This window comes from Nilaparvata lugens, chromosome 14, assembly GCF_014356525.2.
Source record: "Nilaparvata lugens isolate BPH chromosome 14, ASM1435652v1, whole genome shotgun sequence".
In the NCBI taxonomy this organism is placed as follows: domain Eukaryota; kingdom Metazoa; phylum Arthropoda; class Insecta; order Hemiptera; family Delphacidae; genus Nilaparvata; species Nilaparvata lugens.
This window is the reverse complement of record NC_052517.1, coordinates 8,286,590-8,311,457: the sequence shown is the minus strand read 5'-3', so window position 1 is coordinate 8,311,457 and position 24,868 is coordinate 8,286,590. Positions and strand designations below refer to the sequence as shown.

At 34.0% G+C, this 24,868-nt stretch overlaps 2 protein-coding genes across 4 annotated transcripts in view; both read right to left on the bottom strand.

Annotated features, from left to right (window-relative positions):
• Positions 1-24,868, bottom strand: part of LOC111043467 (gastrula zinc finger protein XlCGF8.2DB-like) — a 138,967-nt gene that overhangs the window by 48,239 nt on the left and 65,860 nt on the right. Inside the window, exons 3-6 of one of the 3 annotated variants that reach the window (XM_022328429.2) lie at positions 24,791-24,867; positions 21,531-21,599; positions 20,717-20,855; positions 10,868-13,317 (exon numbers count right to left, since the gene is read on the bottom strand). In XM_022328429.2, coding sequence (XP_022184121.2) covers positions 12,380-13,317; positions 20,717-20,855; positions 21,531-21,599; positions 24,791-24,867 — 1,223 coding nt within the window. In that variant the 3' untranslated portion in view covers positions 10,868-12,379. Of the gene's footprint in view, positions 1-10,867; positions 13,318-20,716; positions 20,856-21,530; positions 21,600-24,790; position 24,868 lie in introns of those variants that run through there. The other 2 variants (XM_039440705.1, XM_039440706.1) reach the window with 2 other exon arrangements.
• The window catches only part of LOC111043466 (zinc finger protein 771-like), a 43,152-nt gene that overhangs the window by 15,903 nt on the left and 2,381 nt on the right, over positions 1-24,868 (bottom strand). The window lies entirely within an intron of this gene.

The following is a 24,868-nucleotide window of genomic DNA, read 5'->3' as shown; positions in this document are numbered from 1 at the left end:
TATGGGAGCTCATTTATTCTGCAAAACCTTTTTTAGTGAAGTCTTCAAATCAAATTTGACAACTCCTGTTGAGAATGACAAAATATTCAATGAATCAATTCATAGGAGCCAAATATTTTTCATTGTGAATCTGCAATAATTGTGGTATTTTTTTATTTTATATTAAGACATTTTGAATGTATACCATACCATGTAGAATCAAAATGTGTTCAATCATTTTGAGTCAAGAATTATTCAAGTTAAGTCAAGATTACAGTACAAACTACACCTATGTTCCCAATTGAATAACACAATGCACAGTTGCACAGAAGTATGTTGGATTTTAAACATGATTTATGGAGTGGCTGTAGTCGATTGATGCTGGCTTTATGATTCAGAGGCCCGGGTTCAAATCCATTGAGGACATTAACATGGGTTTGTAATCCCATTGACAAAACAAAATCACCTTTGGGTGATTTACTCCAATCCAGTGTGAGCCAGTGCATGTTTTGAGCATTATCAGATTTTATTTGACCAACTTTGGTAAATCCTAGCATTAATAAAACTCAAAGATTCTCATCACAGTTGGAAACATATTTTATGTTTTGGTGAGTCTCCCTTTTTCTTTTATCCTACATCATACTTCAAACATAAATGGTATTAGCATTACAAAGCATTCAACTAGTTTCTCTCCCAATCTGTTCTTAATTATTGTGAAAAAAGGATAAAAAAATAAAGAATAGATGATTAAAAAGATTGAAAAAATCATTTGGCTTTTGTCAACATCACTATATTGATGCTTATGGTCTATTCTGAATCCTTTAGATCTATTGTAACGTGAAGTAAAAAATATCCTGAGAATAATATTCCTTAGTGAGCACCTATAGAGAAGCTATACTCCAATCACTGCAATCCATAGAGTAGCCTACAGTAGTTTTCCACAAATCATGATCAGTGAGAAGTCGGTGATATTCGAATTTTATAAGTATATAAAAATAAATAAAAGCATTGATATTATCAGTTTTGTCCAATCACATATTTTCAACTAGAGCCATTGATAATAGTCATTTATTTGTAAGTAATGATGAGAAAATGCATAAATTTGAACGACATAATTTGAATTATGGTCAATCCAAGATGGCTAGCGCGGGAAAAAAGTGGCGTCAGAGTGTACCAAAGAGCACATAGAAGAGCAAAGACCTTAAAGATGCAATCTCTATCTCTTTAAGGTCTTTGGAGAAGAGCATAGTTCTACTTTCTGCAAAGGGAAGAGGATAGTTTACCTACCCTGTGCAAAGGGATAGCCTATTCTTTCATCTCCACGATCCTCCTTGTAACCAATGCATCAGGCGAGGCTCACTGTAGAACCAAAGACCTTAAAGATGCAAAGAACCAAAGATGTAGAACCAAAGACCTTAATATCTCTTTAAGGTCTTTGTGTAGAACTGCACCTCTCTACTGCGCAAGCGTATTAACTGTTTGAGTAACACATTCGTTGGAGCAGTTACAAACCACTCTCTGTCTCAGACAGCACCGTATCACGCATGCGTTAGCAACGGGTTTTTCCCGTTCCATTCAGTCAGATCTTTGAATGTAACGTTCTTTGTGATGATGGTTACAGAGCACTGTAACTGGAGCCAATCGTCATTCTATTTGATGAAGATATTATTATCCAATGATATAATCCAAAAAAACCTAACCACTAACTCCTAACCCCTTCACATTCAATAATTTAGATTTCAAAGCAAAATCCTAACCCCCTAACCTATCCTTTCACATTTGAAACATCAAAAAACAAAACTCTAACTGCACCCTAGCCCCTTCTAGCATATTGCAATTTCAAAGCAAAAACCTAACCTATCCTAATACACATTATTAAATATAACCTAAATAAAACCTAACCTCCAACCCTTTCACATTTAATACTTTAGATTTATTTGTCATCTTCAGAACAAAACATAAACATGTGGTTCATTTCAAGAACATGTTCACAAACATGTGGTTCATTTCATGAACATGTTCACAAACATGTGGTTCAAAGCAAAATCCTAACCCCCTAACCTATCCTTTCACTTTTGAAACATCAAAAAACAAAACTCTACCTAGACCCTAGCACCTTCTAGCATATTGCAATTCTAAAGCAAAAACCTAACGTATCCTAATAAAACATTATCAAATATTACCTAAATAAAAACTAACCCCTAACTCTTCCACATTTGTTGAACGATAGACAAGGATAGCAACACCATTGCAAATCGTACACTACCATTATAACGTGGACCTCACTATAGATACTCAAAGAATACTTTTGAATAACTATGTTATAACTGTGACTGTTGCTGGCCGTTGCCCTGTTTCTGAGACAAAGAGAAGCTGCTGGAGCAGTTTGTTACCTGCAACTTGGAAAAATAGCTCTGTAAGTTTGTTTTCGTGAACCAGTGAACGGATGAGCATGTACAGTGAGCATCAGGCCCGGCCCCAGGGGTGGGCGGACCGGGCGGCAGATTTTTGAGGGCGGCAAATTTTAAGGAACAGAAAATTTTTAAATGTGAATAAATAATAAATTCAATGTGAATAGTAAAATTTTATAAGAAGCTTTTCCAAACTCAAGCTAATGAAGACATATATCTAGACTCCATTAGACCTTATGGAAATACAGCAATAGACTGGCTTCTCCACAAATCTGTGTAATCACTTGTCAGCTGATTTATTATGAATAATTCTATAGTCTTATTTTTACTCCAATATTGGCATAAGAAGGAGGCTCTTTTTTCCTTTTTTATTAACCTTGAAATGCAAAATTTCCAAAAACCTTGTATATACATCGACGTGCAATTAAAAAATGAACATACCTGTCAAATTTCATGAAAATCTATTACCGCGTTTCGCCGAAAATTTGCAACATATAAACATTTAAACTTTAAGAGAAATGCAAAACCGTCGACTTGAATCTTAGACTTCACTTCGCTCGGTCAATAATGTTTTCTGACAGGCATTTCAAAAGGCTCACACAATTAAATGCAACAAGATCGTCAGATATTGAAGTACGCGGCTAATATTATGTTGCCTCATGCTAAATGAATTTTATGAATTGATTGAAAATATTTTATACTATGTTTTAAGAAGAATAAAAAACTTTTTAGAATACCTGTGTTTCAAGGGAATAATTTCTGTGCCCTTGATTCAAGAAAGCTAATTGATAAGATCTCACCTGGATCTTGGAACTTTCAAAGTTATCAATAGAGTAGTAATCAGAACGCTCAAGGGATCAATTCCCTCTTCGACTGTTATTCATTGATTATAATATCATCTGTCATTCATTCAGGTTTATAATTCAGACAGCAAATCAATCAATCATTGTGTCAAAAGTATCCTCGTGCTCAAGCATTATACAATCAAGAGTAGGAGTACCGTATTTCCCTTGAAAACAATATAATGAATAAAAATTATGTTTCAGCTTTCATTCCATTTCAAATCTAAAATAATATATTGTAGATCTATTGGTCACAACGAAAGCTACAAACACCATGAATTGGAACATTTCTACTTTCAAATTGTGTTTTTGTGTCCAAAATAATAACAATTTTTTACTTTCCTTGCCCTATTACCATAGGTAAGGAAAGTATTGCTTTCCCAAAAAAATTAAGGTCAATTAAATTACGTGTCAAGGTCCCCTGAGTCCAAAAAAGTGGTTTTTGGGTATTGGTCTGTATGTGTGAGTGTATGTGCATCTGTGTACACGATATCTCATCTCCCAATTAACGGAATGACTTGAAATTTGAAACTTAAGTTCCATACACTAAGGATCCGACATGAACAATTCGATCAAATGCAATTCAAGATGGCGGCTAAAATGGCAAAAATGTTGTCAAAAACAGGGTTTTTCACAATTTTCTTGAAAATGGATCCAACGATTTTTATCAAATTTATACCTGAAATAGTCATTGATAAGCTATATCAACTGCCACAAGTTCCATATCTGTGAAAATTTCAGGAGCTCCGCCCCATCCATGCAAATTTTGGTTTTATATATCCAATTATCGGGTCTCAGATATGATTCAAATGGAACATTTTGAGTGGAAAAGATTCAGCATGAAAATCTCTTTAATTAATGTCCAGTAAAATTTTCTCCTAAAATTGAAAATAAGCTTGAAATTTGAGAAAATGTGATTATTCAATTGCAAATTGTTGATACTATTAAATCATTCACTATGAAGAGATAGCAGACCTCGTGTGTATCCAGCATTATTGTCCTGTCACCAGCTGGCTCAGACCTTCGAATAGTAGACTTGAGATGTGCATGAACACTAGCTTCAGGTGATCAATTTTTATAACGGCAAGGAAAGTTGTGTGAGTGCACCACACCAGATTTTTTTCATCAATTAGGACTAGCAAAATATCAAGAGAAAAATTCCATGAAAAACTCTCTCCCAAGTTGAATTAAGTGTTTCAATAAATATAAACCTCATTTTAATAGAACTAATTGAAAGTTTAATTGCATCAAATTACTAGTATATAAGCACCCTAATTTCTAGTTGAAATTAGAAATAGTATACATACCCAATATAATATACATTAATAAAAAGACTAAGATAGTTGATGACAATAAGGCTCTTCATGGATTTATTCTGTGAGCTTTTGTATGTAAATACATAAATAAGAATCACTTTTCTGCTCTAGTGCGCAAAGTATTACTTTGTGTACTCCAGATTTGCAGCATGACAGTGCAGGAAAATAAAAATTAAGTTGGTAACAATGTCTGTGGTTAGATAAGAATCATCAAAAGCTGTATGGCTACATATTAAATATCACCATCATCTCATTTCACTAACTACAGTTCATCAATAATTGTATGAATTCTCAATTATATTTCAGATATATTCCTTCCAACACAATATATATCAACATTGACTTATAACAGCAACCAATCATAAAATTTAATATAGCAGTAACTTACTCCATTTGTATTACACTTCAACTTTTCTCATATTATCAGTATTCTGTACATTTTTATTGTCATACATATTTGTATTAATTTTCTTCTCTTTCACTTGTGTATTGTACTTTTTATGAATTTTTTGGTACTCGCTGCCAGCACTCAAACCCTTGGTTTTGCAGGCAGCGCCTATTATGTTATTTTGTGTAACAAAGTTTTTATTTATATGAATACTTTGATTGTCTATCTTGCTTAACTTTGTTTTGACATTTATCATTGTTTTGTATTATATTTGAAATGGCAAATAAAATTTGATTTGATTTGATTTGATTTGATTTATGACAAAATCCCAATCTAGAAATCCAAAACAATAATAATGTTCATCTAAATCATAATTAAATAATAACTTCTCATCATTTAATAATAAATAATGTTTCTTTTCTATTGACAGTAATAATTATTTTAACTCCAAGCAATGAGAAATGTAGCAAACACACATTATGAAATTCGAATTTTCAGGTTAAATAATTACCGTTCGAAATCCATGTCAATAAAATTAATAAAATAACATTAGAATATACTACAATAAAATATTTTCTGTTGTCTATGTTATTTTATAAATATTTTTTAGTTTACTTATAGTGTTTTTCGGTAATTTTAGTTAACCATAAGTAGTCTAAATATCTGAATACAGGTTTTAGCTGGATGAAACAAAGTTAGTTACGATTCTTCCCGCTAGGTCACGCGCTTGTCAGTTCAGCCATCCAAATCAGCTGTTGGCATGTATTTTGAATGCAAATTTTTTGTTTTATCTGTATTTTTTCTGATTCTTGAATGGATAAAAATGAGAACTTCAGCTGAGAATTTTCAACTTCAATTAAATTATTGATTTTTAAATGGATTAAGGTTGTTATTAACAACAGCATCACACACACAAACATTTGATGGATTTCAGCCATCATTTTACCCATAATTACCAACTTTTCATATACAATGGTAACTGTAGGAAAAATTGAATGTGAAATACGTGCGCAAAGTTCCTCTGCTGCACTCAAGAAGCCATTCTGCCCTCGCCTATGGCTCGGGTGTAAACGTTTCTTTTGGTGCAGCAAACTGTCATTTTGCGCACTAGTTGCACAAATAACTATATGTTTTCTCTTAGACACAACCAGTTTCGGTCAAACACGTCATTATTAAGTGTCAAAAGTATTTATAAATAGGGCTTTTAGTAATTATATTCTATTAAATATAAACTTATTAGGCCTATATGCTTGTAAAAACTTTCCAATCATTCACACTGTTAAATTCAAACTTTAAAATATTTTTTTTGTTTATTCCTGTCTATGGAGACCAACCAAACATTATTTAAGTTTATTTATTTGTTGGGTTAGCACAAACAATACAATGATCGGAAATGAAAAAAACAGGCTATTGTATGTTATTTTTCTGTGATTTTCTAATATTGTGAATTATTTATATTAATTTTTGCTGGTATCTGTTTTCCTATGTTATTTTTATCTCAAATTGGTGATGTACCGATGGAAGTTGAATGAATAAACATTATCTGAAAAACTTCCAATACCTGTGAAAAAAAACATTCAACAAAACTATTAAAGTTTGAGTTTAATCAAAGAGAAAAGATAGCACAAGCTATGTTTTCTCTACGGTTCAACGTAGTGAATGAAAAGGATTTACAATCAGACTCAGTCTCGCCGCTTGTGATAATTTGGCTCCATTAGGGGTCGCCAAGTGCACACATACAGAGCAGGCACGCTTTGTACTCCCAGTTTACGGCAACATTCTGCTTCAAAGGGGCAAAACAAACAGTCGTCGACGGCTCTGTTTTATGACATTTTGTTACTCATATTAAATTCCTCAAAAACCTTCTTCTACTCCATCACTTGTGAGTTTCAACTCGAGAATTCCTTATCGGCCGGCAAAAAGCCGTTTGAAATTTATCAGGTCGCACATGGAAACGTGTAGAGTGTGTGGGGCTCCGTTCTCATATATCTAGGGGACGTCTGAGCTCATTTCAAGTATGTAATTTGCTTGCTGCATGTTTATGTGCCTCTCTAGTTACGTTTCGAGTTTGTCACATTGTTATGTCAGTTATTAGAGGAATTTCAGGAGCTCCGCCTCATCTATGCAAAGTTTGATTTTAGATTCTCAATTATCAGGCTTCAGATACAATTTAAACAAAAAATTTCAAGTGGAATAGATTGGGCATGAAAATCTCTACAAGTAATGTAGCCTACAGTAACATTTTCACCTTTTTTTTTTTTTTTTTTTTTTTTTTTTAAGATTACGTCCTAAAGACTCCAGTCATGGAGTATAAGACAAGTCATGTTATTACATAATAATTCTAACACTAAGTAGTTCAACCTAGTTTAGGTTTGAAAGGAATTCTTGTACACTATAAAAAGCTCTATCAACTAAATATTTTTTAATTTGTTTTTTGAAAATCTTCAAATCATCATTACTTTTCAAGATTTGAAACCCCTTAAACCTTGGATTACGCGTGGACTTGTACATTCCATTAAAAAACGGGACAAATTGTTTAAAACACTTTCAAAGCAGCCTTTCAATGACCGTTTAAGAAATGAGTATAAAAATTACAGAAATCTTCTTAATAAATTAATAAAACAGAATAAATGTGAGTATTATAAGAATAAAATTAATCAGAATATAAACAACTCTAAGAAAATCTGGGAAACTTTAAATGAATTGTTAGGTAGAAGACATACTAAAAAAATTCCCAAAATAGAAGCTGATACACTAAATCAACATTTTGCTCGCGTAGGAAAACTTTATGCTGAGAAATTGAAGTTAAATAATCCCATTGCAACAACATGTAATCATTTCAAGGACTCATGTGTGGAGCATTACAACTCTTTCTTCTTGACACCTACCAATGAAAATGAAATTACTGCTACGATAAACTCTCTAAACAATAACTCAGCTCCAGGAATTGACAATATTAGCAATAGGATTTTAAAAACTATTTCACCACATATTATAAAACCATTGAAGGTGATAATAAATCAATGTTTTGCGGAGGGGTTTTTCCCTGATAGTTTAAAATTGGCCAATATCATACCCCTACATAAATCAGGTGATGCTTCTAATCCATCAAATTATCGTCCAATCAGCTTGTTGAGTACTTTTTCCAAAATTATTGAGAAGTTAATAAAATACCGTTTAGTTAGCTATCTCCTAAAGCATAATATAATTCACAAAAATCAATTTGGGTTTCAGTCTAAAAAAAGTACAGTAGATGCAATATCTCTTCTAACACAGAAAATTTCAATAACAAAAATAAAACAATAGCCATATTTTAGACCTTGCTAAAGCTTTTGACACTATTCCTCACTCAAAACTTCTGATAAAAATGGAAAAGTTGGGTATTCGAGGAATAGCCCTTGAATTATTTAAGAGCTATTTAAAAAATAGATTCCAATTGCTCAAAATTGATAGTAAAACCAGCCTTGAACAACTCACTGATTACGGTCTTCCACAAGGAACAGTCTTGTCGCCGATTCTCTTCCTAATCTACATTAATGATCTTCTCAAGTTAGAATTAAAAAATGGTGTCTCAATTGCTTTTGCTGATGACACTTCATTGTTATTCAGTGAAACGAATTGGGAGGATACTAAAAAACAGCAGAATCCGGACTTAAAATAGTAAAATCCTGGTTTGATGAGCATATATTAACATTGAACATAAAAAAAAGTAATTTCATGTCTTTCTCTCCAAATTCTATAGGCCAGCCGCAAGGTTTGGATTCCATTAAAATCCATAATGTAAATTGCAAAGAGTCTGATTGGATGAATTGTACATGCTCAAAGCTTAATATAGAACATCGTGTTAAATATTTGGGTGTAATGATTGATCAACATTTGCGTTGGGATGTTCACATCAATAGTACATGTAACAAACTCAGACATTGGATAAGTAAATTCCGTAATATCAGCCAAGTTAGTAATAAAAAAATCTCAAGACTCATATATTTTGCCTACATTCAATCATTTCTGCAATATGGAATAAAAATTTGGGGTGGAACATACTCAAACCACTTGGAGAAACTTTTTGTAATTCAAAAACACATTATAAGAGCTATATTGGGAAAACCCAGACTCTATCCAAGTGAGTACCTGTTTAGTGAGCTAGATGTTTTAACTGTCAGGCAGCTTTACATCAAAAATTTAATCATCTACATAAATAAACATATGAATCTTTTCAACCTGTGTGTTTCACCATATAACCTCCGTCCCTCATCTATTACCTTTCAAATTACAGATACTATTTTATCAATTTGTAGAAAACAATTTTATATCAGGTATCAAAGCTCATCAATGTTATTCCTAACCATTTTATCACTAGTAAATTGAATAGAAAACTGCTAATTGAAATTCATACATGGATAATCTCGAACAATGTATTTTGGCAATGTAATTTCCTCATAGCTTAGTATAAAGACTTCTCATGTTTTTTATGTAATCTTCAACTATTCTTTACTCTCCCCTATACCTTCACTCTGCTCTTTCTCTTCCCTTCCTTACTCACTTTTTCTTTTCCCTATTTCTTAATAATATCCCATTATTATTTTCATATACTGTTAAGCATTGAACACTCGGCCTCTGCGCTCAGGTTCCTCGAACCTTGCAGGGACTTCCCGTTTTTAATATAGTTATGTATAATCCTATTAATGGTATTTTTCTTTTTCATTTTATATTGTATTTTACTTTTTTCATTTATAACCATTTTTGTCATTGTAATTATGTTTTTGGGACAAATAAAGATTTGATTTGATTTGATTTGAGGTAGCTTGTTATAAAATTTCCTACCAATATAATCTGGTTTTTGTTCAAATAACCTACTATTGTGACACATTATATGATAATCTGCTCTGTTTCGCGTATTATACTCATGAACATCTGAATTCTGGATCACACCACTCGTTTTCACATGCATTACAACTTCATATACATACAAAGATGGCACAGTTAATAGACCAAGCTTTTTAAATAAAGGCCTACAAGAGTCTAACCTATTCATTTCTCTATACATCTGAGTGCCTTCTTTTGAATCTTAAACACCCTGTCCATATTTTGTTGAGATGAATTACCCCATACTAAAATAGCATACCTAATATGAGATAGTATAAGTCCATGGTAAGCAGTTAACAGTAGTTTTTATCATTCAGCCTAGCAAGCTGCCGCAGGACAAATACTCCAGATGATATCTTATTACATATCCTCTCAATGTAAGGATGCCATGTTAATTTCCTATCCAATAAAATTCCCAAGAATGCTACTTTCTCTTCTTGGTCTAATTCATTTTCCTCTACAAACACATTTATTTCTCTATCCTCTACTGAATTATATTTACTTTTGAATTGTAGGAATTGACATTTCTTACTATTTATTGTTAATTGCCTTTGCTTCAAGAATTGGACAATCGACTGTACTCCAGTAAAAGCATTTATTTCTAGACTATCTAATAAATAATTGTTAAAGATAAGCGACGTGTCATCAGCAAACAACAGAGCTCTGTGATCTTTTAACTCTTTTGGTAATGGTTCACATACAACAGAAACAGTAAGGGACCCAGAATTGAGCCTTGAGGTACTCCAGCCTGGACCTCCAGTTTTTGAGATTTAATTTTTACTATTTCATTCCCATCCACCTTGGTAAGCTCAACACACTGGTTTCTACCTATGAGATATGATTCAAACCATTTTAGTTCTATACCATTCACACCTACAGTTTTAAGTATTTCCAATAATATTCTATGGTTCACACAATCAAAAGCTTTGGATAAATCAAGAATTTGATTGAATTTGAAATTCGAGAAAATGTGATTATTCAATTGCAAACGGTTGGCAACTGTTGATTCTATTAAATCATTCACTATGAAGAGATAGCAGACCTGTGTCTCCAACGTTATTGTCCTGTCACCAGTTGTCTCAGATCTTTGAATAGTAGACTTGAGATGCGCATGAACACTAGCGTCAGGTGATCAATTTTCATAACAGCAAGGAAACTTGTGTGAGTGCACCACACCAGATTTTTAATGGGTAGGAAGCAAGATGCTCGCATTGGTGACCATCTTAGTGAACCGGTAATGGTAAAAATGGGGGTACCCCAGGGGACAATACTTTCGGCAACCTTGTTTTTGATATTTATCAATGATTCATTAGTCCAGAATTCCAATAGTGATGTTTCTGCATTATTTGCCGATGACATAGCAATTTTTTATACTGGTCAAAATCCACAGGATATTTACTATTGAGTGGTTGCAGACCTTGGGATGCTGAGTGATTGGTGTAATAAAAATTATATGAAAATAAATGTTGGGATAACTAAGTATATACATTTTAGTACGACCTTTCAATTTCGACTAACATTTGCAATATGGCATAACATGCTGGGGTGCAACCATTAAAACGTTGGTAAAATTGATTTGAAATATGCAAAACCACTTTTCCTCCACCTCCTGTTTAAAGTACTTACTTTACTCCCTGGAACATAATACTAAAGTGTCACTTTTACACTCTCGGTAGAAAAAAACAGGAAAACTCCCTAGAGCGTAAAAGTAACTCCATTTAAATAACATTGGAAGCATCTTTAAAAAAGCAGCATTTAAAAAACGTACATTTGGAATAGGTTAGAAGGTCTAAGCTCAGATGAGGAAGCGTATACAGTTAAACCAAGTAAATTCAATACCTCAACCAGACAATATGATCAATATAAGAAATTTATGTTTGTATGCTAAAATTATTACAAACTTCATATCACTATACTAAAAAAATGTATAAAAAATTTGTTTCATTCCATGTTATTCAAAATATCAGCCAACGAATATTCCTCATCAACTAAAACAATGTCTTACTGGTTCAATATAGTTTTGTATTCAGGGTTCTGTGATTATTCTATGAAAAAAGTGGAAATAAGAGTACAGAAAACTCGATTTATAATAATAGATGGAGAGTTTCAATTTTTTCCAAACCTAAAAAATCAGTAAAATATTTTCAAAAATTATTTCAGTTACTTGGGTACACAATAGTTTCCCAATAGATATCAGGAGATTAATTAATAAAAACAAATTCTTGAAGCAAATGAAAGGCATGGCTATGGGCCAAAGTGATGTTGATGTTCTATGAACTAACCCGGTTTGAAATGTCTTGTATTTGGAGTCGAGATATGCAGATTAGAACTTCATGAATCTGATTGTATTTAAGGCCATGTATCGTTTTTGAATGTTGCCTTATTTTTCATTAATTTGTATATTTGTATATCATTATGCAGTATGGAGGAGGTCTACTCATGTATGTTGTCTTGTTATATTTGATGTTTTATTTTTGCTAATTATATTAGCTTATTTCTCAAGAATACCTTTCTCTATACCTTTTTCTGAGCATTCATTGTCTGGACGATATGCCTACACATGTGGTTACAACATGTTTAGCTAGTAGTTGTTTCTCCAGTATGTGTTCTCATATGACTCTTCAAATTACCTAACTGAGAACTTTTGAAGTCACAAAACTCGCAGCTGAAAGGTTTTTCTCCAGTGTGTGTTCTAGTATGTCTTTTCAAAGAATCTAGCCTAGCACTTTTGAAGTCACAAAACTCGCAGCTGAAAGGTTTTTCTTCAGTATGTGTTCTCATATGACTCTTCAAATGACCTGAATAACCACTTTTGAAGTCACAAAACTCGCAGCTGTAAGGTTTTTCTCCAGTATGTGTACTCATATGACTCTTCAAAGTACTTGAATAACCACTTTTGAAGTCACAAAACTCGCAGCTGAAAGGTTTTTCTTCAGTATGTCTTCTCATATGACTCTTCAAATTACTTGAATAACCACTTTTGAAGTCACAAAACTCGCAGCTGAAAGGTTTTTCTTCAGTATGTCTTCTCATATGACTCTTCAAATTACTTGAATAACCACTTTTGAAGTCACAAAACTCACAGCTGAAAGGTTTTTCTCCAGTGTGTGTTCTCATATGACTTTTCAAATGAACTGACTGAGTACTTTTGAAGTCACAAAACTCGCAGCTGAAAGGTTTTTCTCCAGTATGTGTTATCACATGCCTCTTCAAATGAACTAACTGAGAACTTTTGAAGTCACATAACTCACAGCTGAAAGGTTTTTCTGCAGTGTGTTTCCGAATGTGTCTCTTCAAATTAGCAAAATTTGGTGTTTCATAGCTGCAGTGAGCACAGCTGTAGAGCTTGGTCTTTTTGCCAGTCACAGATGACTCAGTGCACTTTTCCACTGGAGAGATTGAATGCTCATTCAGTCCACCCACTTCTGTTGCATAGTCTCGGCCAGATGTGCTGCAGTTTGAAGGCCACATCTCTGGTTCACTGTTCACTGAACTTCCTTCAGCCTCTTGCTCATCTGCAATCATCAATAATATAACTGGTAGATTATAGAAATAGATACATGGTAGGTGAGAATCATGGAAACAGCTTCATATTTCTCTACAAAGAAAATTATTTAACAGTAGGTTTCTTTGGGGCAACAAACTTGAATTCAACCACATTTTTCCAAATGCGAAGGTCATACATGATTCTGATAGGCCTACAAAATTTCACTAAAAAAATTATATAAAGGAAAATTCATCCAAAATTAAATTAGTAGATTGAAGATCTGAAACATCACCACATATTCAACACTTTGAACAGAAAATTTTGATATGTCAGATTTCTAAATCAGCCTACTAATCAATTACATATTATTTGTATGATTTAGTCGTATTATATTTAGCCATTAGTCATTTATACACCGATATCTCGCCGACACGACAGGACAGGACAGAATTTACTCTGATTTACTCTAATAGAATTAACTCTGTATTAGAGGAGACTGTGGTTTATAACTGCGCGAGGTCTACTGTTCACAGAACTACTAGTTATGAAAACTCATGAAATTATTGAAAAATAGAATTTCTTGCTTAATAAAATATAACTGATTATTTAAACAAGAATGAACAGCTGTAATATTTATAATCTGTTATCTCTGTTACTAAGACACATATTTAATGTCGAATAAAGCTCGTGTTGAGTCCAATTCTATTACAATTTATTCGACATTAAATATAAAATAAATGGGTCCGAAAAGAAAAACGAGAAAACGACTTTAGTCCGTAATTCTTACCAAAAGAAGATTCAATGCAGATTTTGTGGCTATAATAATCATACTGATAATAGCCAATGCCCAGCAAAAGGACAACCATGCCTAACTTGTAATCGAATAGGCCATTTTTCAAAAGTATGCAGAGCACGAAACGATAAAAAAAACCAAATGGTATCTGCCACAGTAATTTCAGCAGCAAATACCAGCACTGACCTCTCAAAATGTCTTGTTCCTATACGTGTTAATGGAATAGATACATTGGCACTATTAGACACTGGGAGCACAGCAAGTTTTATAGATAAGAAACTAGTAGTACAATCGATAATGAAAACTATGCCATATTCCAATTTGATTACATTTGCTTCAAGTGCCTGCAACACTAAAACAACTGAGTGCGCTTTGAGTGAAATATATTTCCAGAACAAAGAATATAATGATTTTCCTTTGATCGTATTGAACAAATGTTGCGCTAGTGTAATTTTGGGACACGATTTTCTAAAGAACTTTTCATCCATCACTTTTGATTTCGGTGGATCTAAAGTAGCACTACAACTGAATGAAGACAATGACGCAAGAAGGCCTACTTATGAAATTAAAAAGTGTGCTCTAGCCCAAGCTACAGTAGAACCTGTCTCATTGTTTCGTGATCTTCAACCGGACTGTCGGCCTATAATAACTAAATCGAGACGACATTCAGAAGAGGATTACTTGTTTATGATGAATGAAGTCAAACGGCTTAAAGATGCTGATATTATAGAAAATAGTCATTCTTCTTGGAGAGCTCAAGCATTTGTTACTTCAAGAGAGAACCAAAAGAAACGTATGGTGATTGACTATTCACAGAGCATCAACAAATTCACGAATTTGGATGCCTATCCACTACCACTAATGGAAGAATTAGTCAATAAGGTAGCGCAATATAGAATATTCTCATCTATTGACCTGAAATCTGCCTATCACCAGATACCAATCTTGCCTGAGGAAAGGCATTTCACCGCATTTGAAGTTGGACACAAACTGTATCAATTCAAAAGAATTCCGTTCGGAGTCACGAATGGAGTAGCTGCTTTCCAGAAAGTGATTGATCAAATCATAGAACAAGAAAATTTGACATCATGTTATGCCTATTTAGATGATATTATTGTATGCGGCGGAAGGACCCAAGAAGAACATGATGAAAATTTAGAAAATTTCTGGAGAGCAACAGAAAAATATGGCCTCATGATTAATGAAGAAAAGTGTAAAATATCTATGGAGAATTTAACCTTTCTGGGATTCGAAATTGGTCAGGGTATGATTAAGCCCGATCCAGATCGATTGAAACCACTCCTTGACTTACCAGCTCCAAAAAATCAGAAAGAATTGAAGCGTGTCCTTGGAATGCTTGCACACTACTCCAAATGGATAAAAGAATTTTCAAAAAAGATCCATCCACTTGTGCATAATGCTCACTTCCCGTTGAATGAAGAATGCAGAAATATATTTGAATCATTAAAGAAAGAAATAGGATCTGCAGTTCTAGTGCACATTGATGAAAAAGTCCCGTTCACTTTGGAAACTGATGCCTCAGATTACGCTATTGGAGCAGTATTAACACAGAATGAGAGACCAGTGGCGTTTTTCTCAAGAACTCTTTCCACATCTGAACCTAGGCACTCTGCAGTGGAAAAAGAAGCTTATGCCATTGTGGAATCAATCAGGAAATGGCGACATTACTTACTTGGACGAGAATTTACACTTATCACAGACCAGAAATCAGTTTCATTCATGTTTAGTAATAAACAAACCAGCAAGATTAAGAATGACAAAATCCAACGATGGCGCCTTGAATTGTCAGAATATAAGTTCAATATAATTTATAGAGTTGGAAAAGAGAATATACCAGCAGATACACTATCAAGAGTCTGTGCCACTGTTGGATGCCATACAGATATAAAGAAACTGATAAAAATTCATGAGGACCTGTGTCATCCAGGAGTTACTCGACTCCATCATTGGACCAAAACAAAGAACTTACCATATTCAATAGATGATGTAAAAGAAGTATGTTCCAAATGTATTACATGTTCTGAAATGAAACCACGCTATGCCAAAGGAACTGGCCGCCTTATCAAAGCAACTCGACCATTTGAACGTCTTAATATGGATTTCAAAGGCCCACTACAATCAAGTTCAAGGAACAAGTATATTTTAGTTCTTATAGACGAATATTCCAGATTCCCATTTGCCTTCCCCTGTCCTGACATGACTACTAATACAGTAATAAAACACCTTACATCACTATTCTCTCTTTTTGGTGTTCCGTCTTACATACATTCCGATAGAGGAACATCGTTTATGTCATCAGCTTTGAAAAATTTCCTACTATCAAAAGGAATTGCCAGCAGCAGAACATCGCCCTATAATCCAGCCGGTAATGGGCAAGTCGAACGGTACAATGGAGTTATATGGAAAAGTGTGATGCTAGCCCTAAAATCGAGAGGTTTGAACAACAGTCACTGGGAACAAGTTCTCCCCGATGCCCTTAACTCTATTCGTTCCCTATTATGCACAAGCACCAACTGCACACCACATGAGCGGATGTTTTACATGCAAGAAACTCAAGTAATGGAAAACCATTACCAACCTGGCTATTGACACCTGGACCAGTATGGTTGAAGAAGATGACAAAAAACTCAAAACAAGAATCGCAAGTTGAAAAAGTTGAATTAATCGAGAGTAACCCTGAATATGCGTTTGTTCGCCACAACGACGGCAGAGAATCGACAGTCTCACTTCGCCAGCTCGCCCCATACCCCACGAGTGCCGATTGATATTAAGGGGGGAAGATTGTGATGATAAAACAGCTGTAATATTTATAATCTGTTATCTCTGTTACTAAGACACATATTTAATGTCGAATAAAGCTCGTGTTGAGTCCAATTCTATTACAGTCGTATTATATTTAGCCATTAGTCATTTATACACCGATATCTCGCCGACACGACAGGACAGGACAGAATTTACTCTGATTTACTCTAATAGAATTTACTCTGTATTAGAGGAGACTGTGGTTTATAACTGCGCGAGGTCTACTGTTCACAGAACTACTAGTTATGAAAACTCATGAAATTATTGAAAAATATAATTTCTTGCTTAATAGAATATAACTGATTATTTAAACGAGAATGAACAGTTAATATTACATCAATAAACCTGTATCAACGACCGTCTATAGAAGGCATTGACAAGACTGAGGATCGGCGACGCTGTTCTCCTATCTTTCTCCACTGCCATTATAACGTGGACCTCACTATAGGAATGATGCTCAAAGAAAATTTCGATATATCAGATTTCTAAATAAGCCTACTAATTAATTACATATTTGTTTGATTTACTAATATCTTCAAATGTGAATATCTTTAAAACTGTCCGAGATTTCCATGTTTTGAATTCGCCATACATTTCGTCTAAAAATTCTGTATCAAAAGCATATTTATATCATATAACCACCTTCCATTCATCAAAATGAAGTTGGATTCAAAATGTCTGATCCAAGATGGTAGACCAAAATTGTGAGGTGACATAAAAGTAGTCTTTTTTAATCCCCAATTCGATTACTGTCGAATTATTCTTGTGAAAATATTAATAATGTTCACCGCCCTGTATACAGAGTGTTCTGAAAAAAGGTGCCCATGAGTCAGGGCATGATTCCTCTCATCAAAAGAAGAAAAAAGTTCTAATTAACATAGGTCCGAAAATGCTTAGTTTCCAAGTTATCCAGAGTGAAAGATTTCTTCTGAATTTCAGTTCCCCTGCCAAAACGAAGCCCTACTGGTATTTGTTGGCTGTTAATTCAGAGGTAAAATTTAGCGTACTTTATGTAAAATAACCTGAAAAATTCAATTAAACCCTTTCCAGACCCTTAGCTACAGTAATTTTAAGATATGTGATGAAATACGCAAAACTTGGTCCCGAAAAACAAGTTCCTTTAAGGTTTGAAGCAGATTTACTATGTAATGTGCTCTGTATACAGGGCGGTGAACATTATTAATATTATTTTCACAAGGATAATTCAACAGTAATCGATTTGGGGATTAAAAAAGACTACTTTTATGTCACCTTACAATTTTAGTCTACCATCTTGGATCAGACATTTTGAATCCAACTTCATTTTGATGAATGGAAGAAGGTGATTATATGATATAAATATGCTTTTGATACAGAATTTTTAGACGAAATGAAAGGCGAAATCAAAACATAGAAATCTCAGACAGTTTTAAAGATATCCACATTTGAAGATATTAGTAAATCATACAAATATGTAATTAATTAGTAGGCTGATTTAGAAATCTGACATATCGAAATTTTCGTGAGCATCATTCCTATAGCGAGGTCCACGTTATAATGGCAGTGGAGAAAGATAGGAGAACAATGTCGCCGATCCTCAGTCTTGTCAATGCCTTCTACAGACGGTACTGATACAGGTTTATTGATGTAATATTAACTGTTCATTCTCGTTTGAATAATCAGTTAGATTTTATTAAGCAAGAAATTCTATTTTTCAATAATTTCATGAGTTTTCATAAATAGTAGTTCTGTGAACTGTAGACCTCACGCAGTTATAAACCAGAGTCTCCTCTAATACTTTCTATCAGAGTAAATTCTGTTGTGTCGGCGAGATATCGTTTTATAAACGACTAATGGCTGTTTGGGTTGTATCGGTAATGCTAATAATTTGATGTAAACAGCTATGCTACTATCATCAAAAGCTTACCGAGTTGGAAGCAGAGAAAAGTTAAGAGAAAATACTATGCTACTTCAAGTTTTCAATTGCATGCCTCACTGCATGCAATTGATAGTCCACACAATAGCTGTGTTTTCAATAAGTTACATCGAGATATTGGATTGCATGCAATTTATAATCCACTCGACAGCTGATTTATAATCTATATAAATAAAAATCGAGCCTCAAATTTTAACATTCAATTTATTTATTTTTTATTCTTGTTTTATTATTTTACAAAGGCGACTTTCTAGAAGTATTTTAAGCCTAGGTGATGATGATGATGATGATGATGATGGGATGAATGATAATGCAATGAAGGTAGAGTTATGAATGGATAAAAATGATGGGTTATGCTATCCACTTGAATTGATTCGAGTCCACTTTTCAGTACAGAAGTAAATAAACTAGAAATTTTGAATTTGATTTGATTGAAAACCGAATATAATAGAAGGATTACATTCAATAAACTCTCAGAACTTGAAAATATTGAGTTATTAAGAAAAATTTTGAACCAGAAATAAAACACAGACTAATTCACTGAAAGCACAGCTGTTATAATACATTTTTTATGTGTGCACCGAATTTGATGATTTTTTTTAGTTGTGTTTGTTATGTTCAGGAGATGGTTTGTGACCTATCAAATTTATGATCCGACTTCAGGACTCTTTCCTACGGTCCTTCAAAGATTACATGTAATCCTTGTGGGAGAAGATTTATGAGCTGGCCACACACAGAAATTAAAATCAGCTGTTATAATCATTGCGTCATCCAACAGCCGTCGGTAGATTTGTATTTCTATTTTCTTTCTATCGATTCACGAAATTTCAATTCTTCTAATAATAATGCCACGGTACGAACGATGTCAAAACTTGGGTCGTAGAGCTCGAAATACTGTAAATTTAGAATATGGACGGAAAAATCAGCAGCAAGGAGATATACCATTAAATTTCCCAGCAAGCTGCATTCAACTATATCTAAAAATACAAACTGCTGCACAACTAAGCACATAGGAAGTCCATATTGAGATATAAATGTATAATACTGATTGTTGGATAATTTTCATAAAAATATAGTGCATCAGATTAAGCTAAGGTTATGCACACCTGAGGAGGCGCAGCTTAGTGATACTAAGTGTTGATCTTATGGAGATTGCCTTATCACACCGTTCCACACCATACCCAATTCAGTGTGTGTGAGTTCTTCCATTCAAACCAATAAGAAAGAAACACCTGGATGCACAATACCGCCTCGTGCCTCTTCAGGTGTGCATCCAGCTTAAGTTTGTCATGAGATGCATTAACTATTTGGCGGTACGAAGTTCGCCGGGCCAGCTAGTGATAAATAATTCTATAGTCTGATTTTAAATCTAATATTGACGTATGAAGGAGGCTCATTTTCCTTTCATATTAACCTTAAAATGCAAAGTTTCCAAAAACCTTGTATATAAGTCGACGCGCAATTTAAAAAGAAACATACCTACCTGTCAAATTTCATGAGAATATTATTACCCCGTTACGCCGTTTTGCTGTAAATGTGGGACATATAAACATAAAAACATAAAGAGACATGCAAAACCGTCGACTTGAATCCTTAGACCTCACTTCACTCGGTCAATTAAGATGAAATATTTCGTTAATTAATTAGAGATGATCTGGCAACAGAGCAAAGCGAGAAGAAATAGCGTTATCTGCTTTGTTGAATGATAAACAAGGATAGCAATACCATTGCTAATCAAATACTGCCATTATAACGTGGACCTCACTATACACTGATTATCCATTTACAAATATGAATAATCATTCTCCAAAAAAACAGACACACTATCTAATCACACAAGCAAAGTGTGTGGACCCTGATTAACAACGATTTGAGAAGTGATAGAATGAATCTCACCATATGACTCCTCCTTTATGAAAATCATGTTGTAGCCAGGGATTAGATAATGTTGTTGGCTGCAATCATCTTCCACTGCAGCTGGTTGCTGGCTGCTATCCTCCTCCTCCTCCTCCTTTTTAACAGTAACAGTCGCCATCTGCAATATTCACATTCACAATCAATGGCAGCAATATTATTATAATAGGCTACTATTATTTATGATATTTTACAGAAAAAGTTGAGTGTGAGGTTCAATGAAGCACAAATTGGATGAAATTTTGAGATATAAGCAACAAGTTTTTCAAAACATCTCACAAGTGCTCCATAGACCGATAAAACTGCAATAATCATTACTTCATCCAGGACCACTTGCTGTTGAGTTAGAAATCAACCAAATAGCAGCATATATGGTAGAAAAGTTAGTATAACAGTAAGTAGGTGAATAGCTATTTTATTATGTAAGATGAGAATACAATGTGAAGAGGACAAAGAGGTGCTACATTTACTTTTAAGAATAAAAATACATCGATAATTTATTCTGAATCATCTCCAAATCATTGTTGCAGTTGTTTATATTTATATTGTAGTACCTACTATAGAAGGTGATGCAGAACAAATGTGGCAAATATGAGGTCCTATTATTTTCTCTCACTTAATAGCCTAAATCACACTATAGGAGTGATACCCGGCCTGACAAATAATATTGGCTCTCATCAAATGTATTTGAGGTGGTTGACAACATTACAGCATGCAATTTGGATGTTTGTTCGATAATAACTATTATGGAGTATAACTACAGTAATATATTTTCTAGTAAAGATGAAACACATGCCTGATTGGAGGTTGGTTGTGGCTCTTCTTTGATGTGATTAGTTTCACATTCTTCTCTCTCAATCTTTACCTGTAAACAGCAAAAGAAAAGTCTAGTGTAATTTGAGATTGGAAAACCAGATAGCTCAATACTTTCCTAGCTTAATTGTCATTGCTACATCATTTCTAGGCTATGTGAAATACAATTATCTACCACATTGTTCAATCTAAATAAAGAAAACTAATAATTTTTGAATAAAATATATATATATTCTCGAACTGAAATTAATATATTTGAGGCATAATTGATCAATGTCCAAAGAAATCAACAATAATTGATATTATAACTGACATTTTAGGATGACTTGAATCACAGCTATCTACCAACAGAAGGTGATGAAAATAAACGTAGCAAGAATGCCATTCTATAATGTCCACTGATTTTATAGTGTGAATTCAACCATGGGAGTGAAAAAGTGGAGATGATCATTTGAAAAATTGGACTCTGTTAGTCATTGAACTGGAATGTGAAGGAGGTCCTGAAATGTAATGTACAGTTATGCAATGATACAACTCTGCAATTCCGTACCTCAGAGTAAGAAGGGCGTAAGTCTCAAACGGCTGATTTTACAGGAGAGCCCAAAAAGTATTACACTCCCAGCCGGGGCTAATAGAGCGTAAGTCGAATCAACATTAATTGTGAATTACTGGACTTATACAGAATGTATCAAGTTTGCAGATGACATGGCTGTGCTGGCTGAAAATGAGCGCGCAATGAATGATATGTTAAAACATATCAATCACTGTTGTGAAGAGTATGGGATGAGAGTGAATGTGAAGAAAACAAAAAGTATGGTGATCAGCAAGACTCCAAAGAAAGCAAAAATCTACATAGGATTGCATCACATTGAACAGGTGTCATCATTCAGGTACCTTGGGTGTATGATTAAAGAGGATATGCGATGTGATTTAGAAGTAAAAGTGAGAATTGCAAGAGAAAAGGAGGCATTCAGCAATATAAGAAGATTGGTGAGTAGCAAAATGCAAATAGAACTGCGGAAGAAGATGGCCAAGTGTTTTGTGTGGAGCGTTGCTCTCTGTGGAGCAGAAACCTGGACTCTCAGAAAGCAGGAAGAGAAGAGATTGAAGGCCTTTGAAATGTGGGTGTGGAGGGGGATGGAGAGGATCAGCTGGATGGATAAAGTGAGGAATGAGGATGTACTGCGTAGAGTAGGAGAGGAAAGGAATATTATGGCAGTGATAAGGAGACGAAAGCGGAACTGGCTGGGACACTTGCTGAGGCATGGCGGACTACTTGTGGAGACAATGGAGTGGACTGTGCAAGGAGGGAGGATGCTGGGACGAAAAAGAGTGAAGTTGGTGGATGATATCAGGGAGGAGGGAAAGTACTCCAAGATGAAGAGAATCGCACAGGACAGAGAGGAATGGAGAAGGAGGAATCATGTTTAGACCTGCCCTAGGGCAGAATAGCCCAATCAAATAGTACATCGGACCAAACAATAATTAAGGTAATTGAGTTTATTGTTTTAATCGGTCCATTTGGGTATTAGTAAGAGTAATCTATGGTTTCCCATCAAAATTTCTGAAGGCATAACTTTTGGCAGCCTAAAAACCAAGAGATTTTGGTACTTTTTTTCAGTTTTTTCACGATATCTCTAAAACCAATTGTTCGATCGATATTTTTGCTCTATTCTTTTTTGAAGAGCATTGAATTCGCTACCATTTTCATCCCCTAAATGTTTTTCTATCTCCAATATGAAGCGAGTTATAGCTCGTTGAATTTTTTTTTCAACTTTGCGAAAAATTGCTAAATCCATGTTTTTTCCTTTTCACTTCTTATAAAGTGGTATGTGGTATTTTTTGATCGTAATTAGAGTATTACTAGCAGCATGATAACACCATTACCACGATAAATTGATACCATAGACGACTTAAGAAGTAAAAAAGAAAAATGAAACGTGAATTTAGCTATTTCTCTTAAAGTAGGAAAAATTATCAATTTTCGACGAGATTTATAACTCATTTCCTATTGGAGATACACGATATACCTAAAAGTGAGTTTATAGTTCTGTGAGAGTTGATGCAACGTTGCCAAATCAGCTGATTATGAATAAAAGTACATTCATATTTCATATTTAAACCTGATGAACTGTTAACGTCGTTTGGTGTTTTAAGGGTGAGGTGGGGGGTGGTGTTGAGGAGGCACTCTGCTGTTTCATCCCCAACTGGACTATTTTTATGAAATCTACTCTAGTGAATACTTTATAATTTTCACACTATAACACTGTATAACGTGCACTTTTTATTTTCAACAATGACCGTTTTTAGCAATTAGCAGTTGGTCTGAATTCACCCAGAAGAAGTTAGCGCCAAATCATGAGTATCATAAATTAAATCACCACCCTAAAATATACCTTTTTTGTTCCAACTCTATCATTAGTGATTGTATTGACAACTTAGTAATACTCTAATTACGATCAAAAAATACCACATACCACTTTATAAGAAGTGAAAAGGAAAAAACATGGATTTAGCAATTTTTCGCAAAGTTGAAAAAAATTTCAATGAGCTATAACTCGCGTCATATTGGAGATAGAAAAACATTTAGGAAATGAAAATGGTAGCGAATTTAATGCTCTTCAAAAAAGAATAGAGCAAAAATATCGATTGAACAATTGGTTTTGGAGATATCGTGAAAAAAGTACCAAAATCTCTTGGTTTTCAGGCTGCCAAAAGTTGTGCCTTCAGAAATTTTGGTGGGAAACCATAAATTACTCTTACTAATACCCAAATGGACCGATTAAAACAATAAAATCAATTACCTTAATTTTTGTTTGGTCGGGCCGCATTTTAATGACTATTTGACTGGACTAGAACACCACTAATAATAATTGGACTTACATTGTTTCAGTTTTGATGCTTACTGGACTTACACTCTTTCAGCTCTGGCTATCTTCAAAACTGCAGAAGAATTATCTTGAATCTATAGAGTTCGAAAAACTGAATAAGACTAAAAACATATTTTTGTCAAGAAATGGACTCACGCTCCTCTAGCTGAGGTACAGAATTGTGATTTCAAGCTGAAATAATAGGATTACTTGTTGAAAGTTGATTTATGGGGAGCTTAAGTTGATTATACATTCTTCTTAATAGAAATTCTCACTTCAATGAGGATTATTCATGAAGTTTTGTAATTTTTACCCATTGCAGAGCATAGGTCACACCTGCTTATTCGAATAAATATCTTGATATATTTATTACCTGAAGTCCGCTTTCTTGTCTCGATGTTGGTGATAAATCTCTAAGCCTTTCAATGATCACTTTCGCTATTTTCTTACC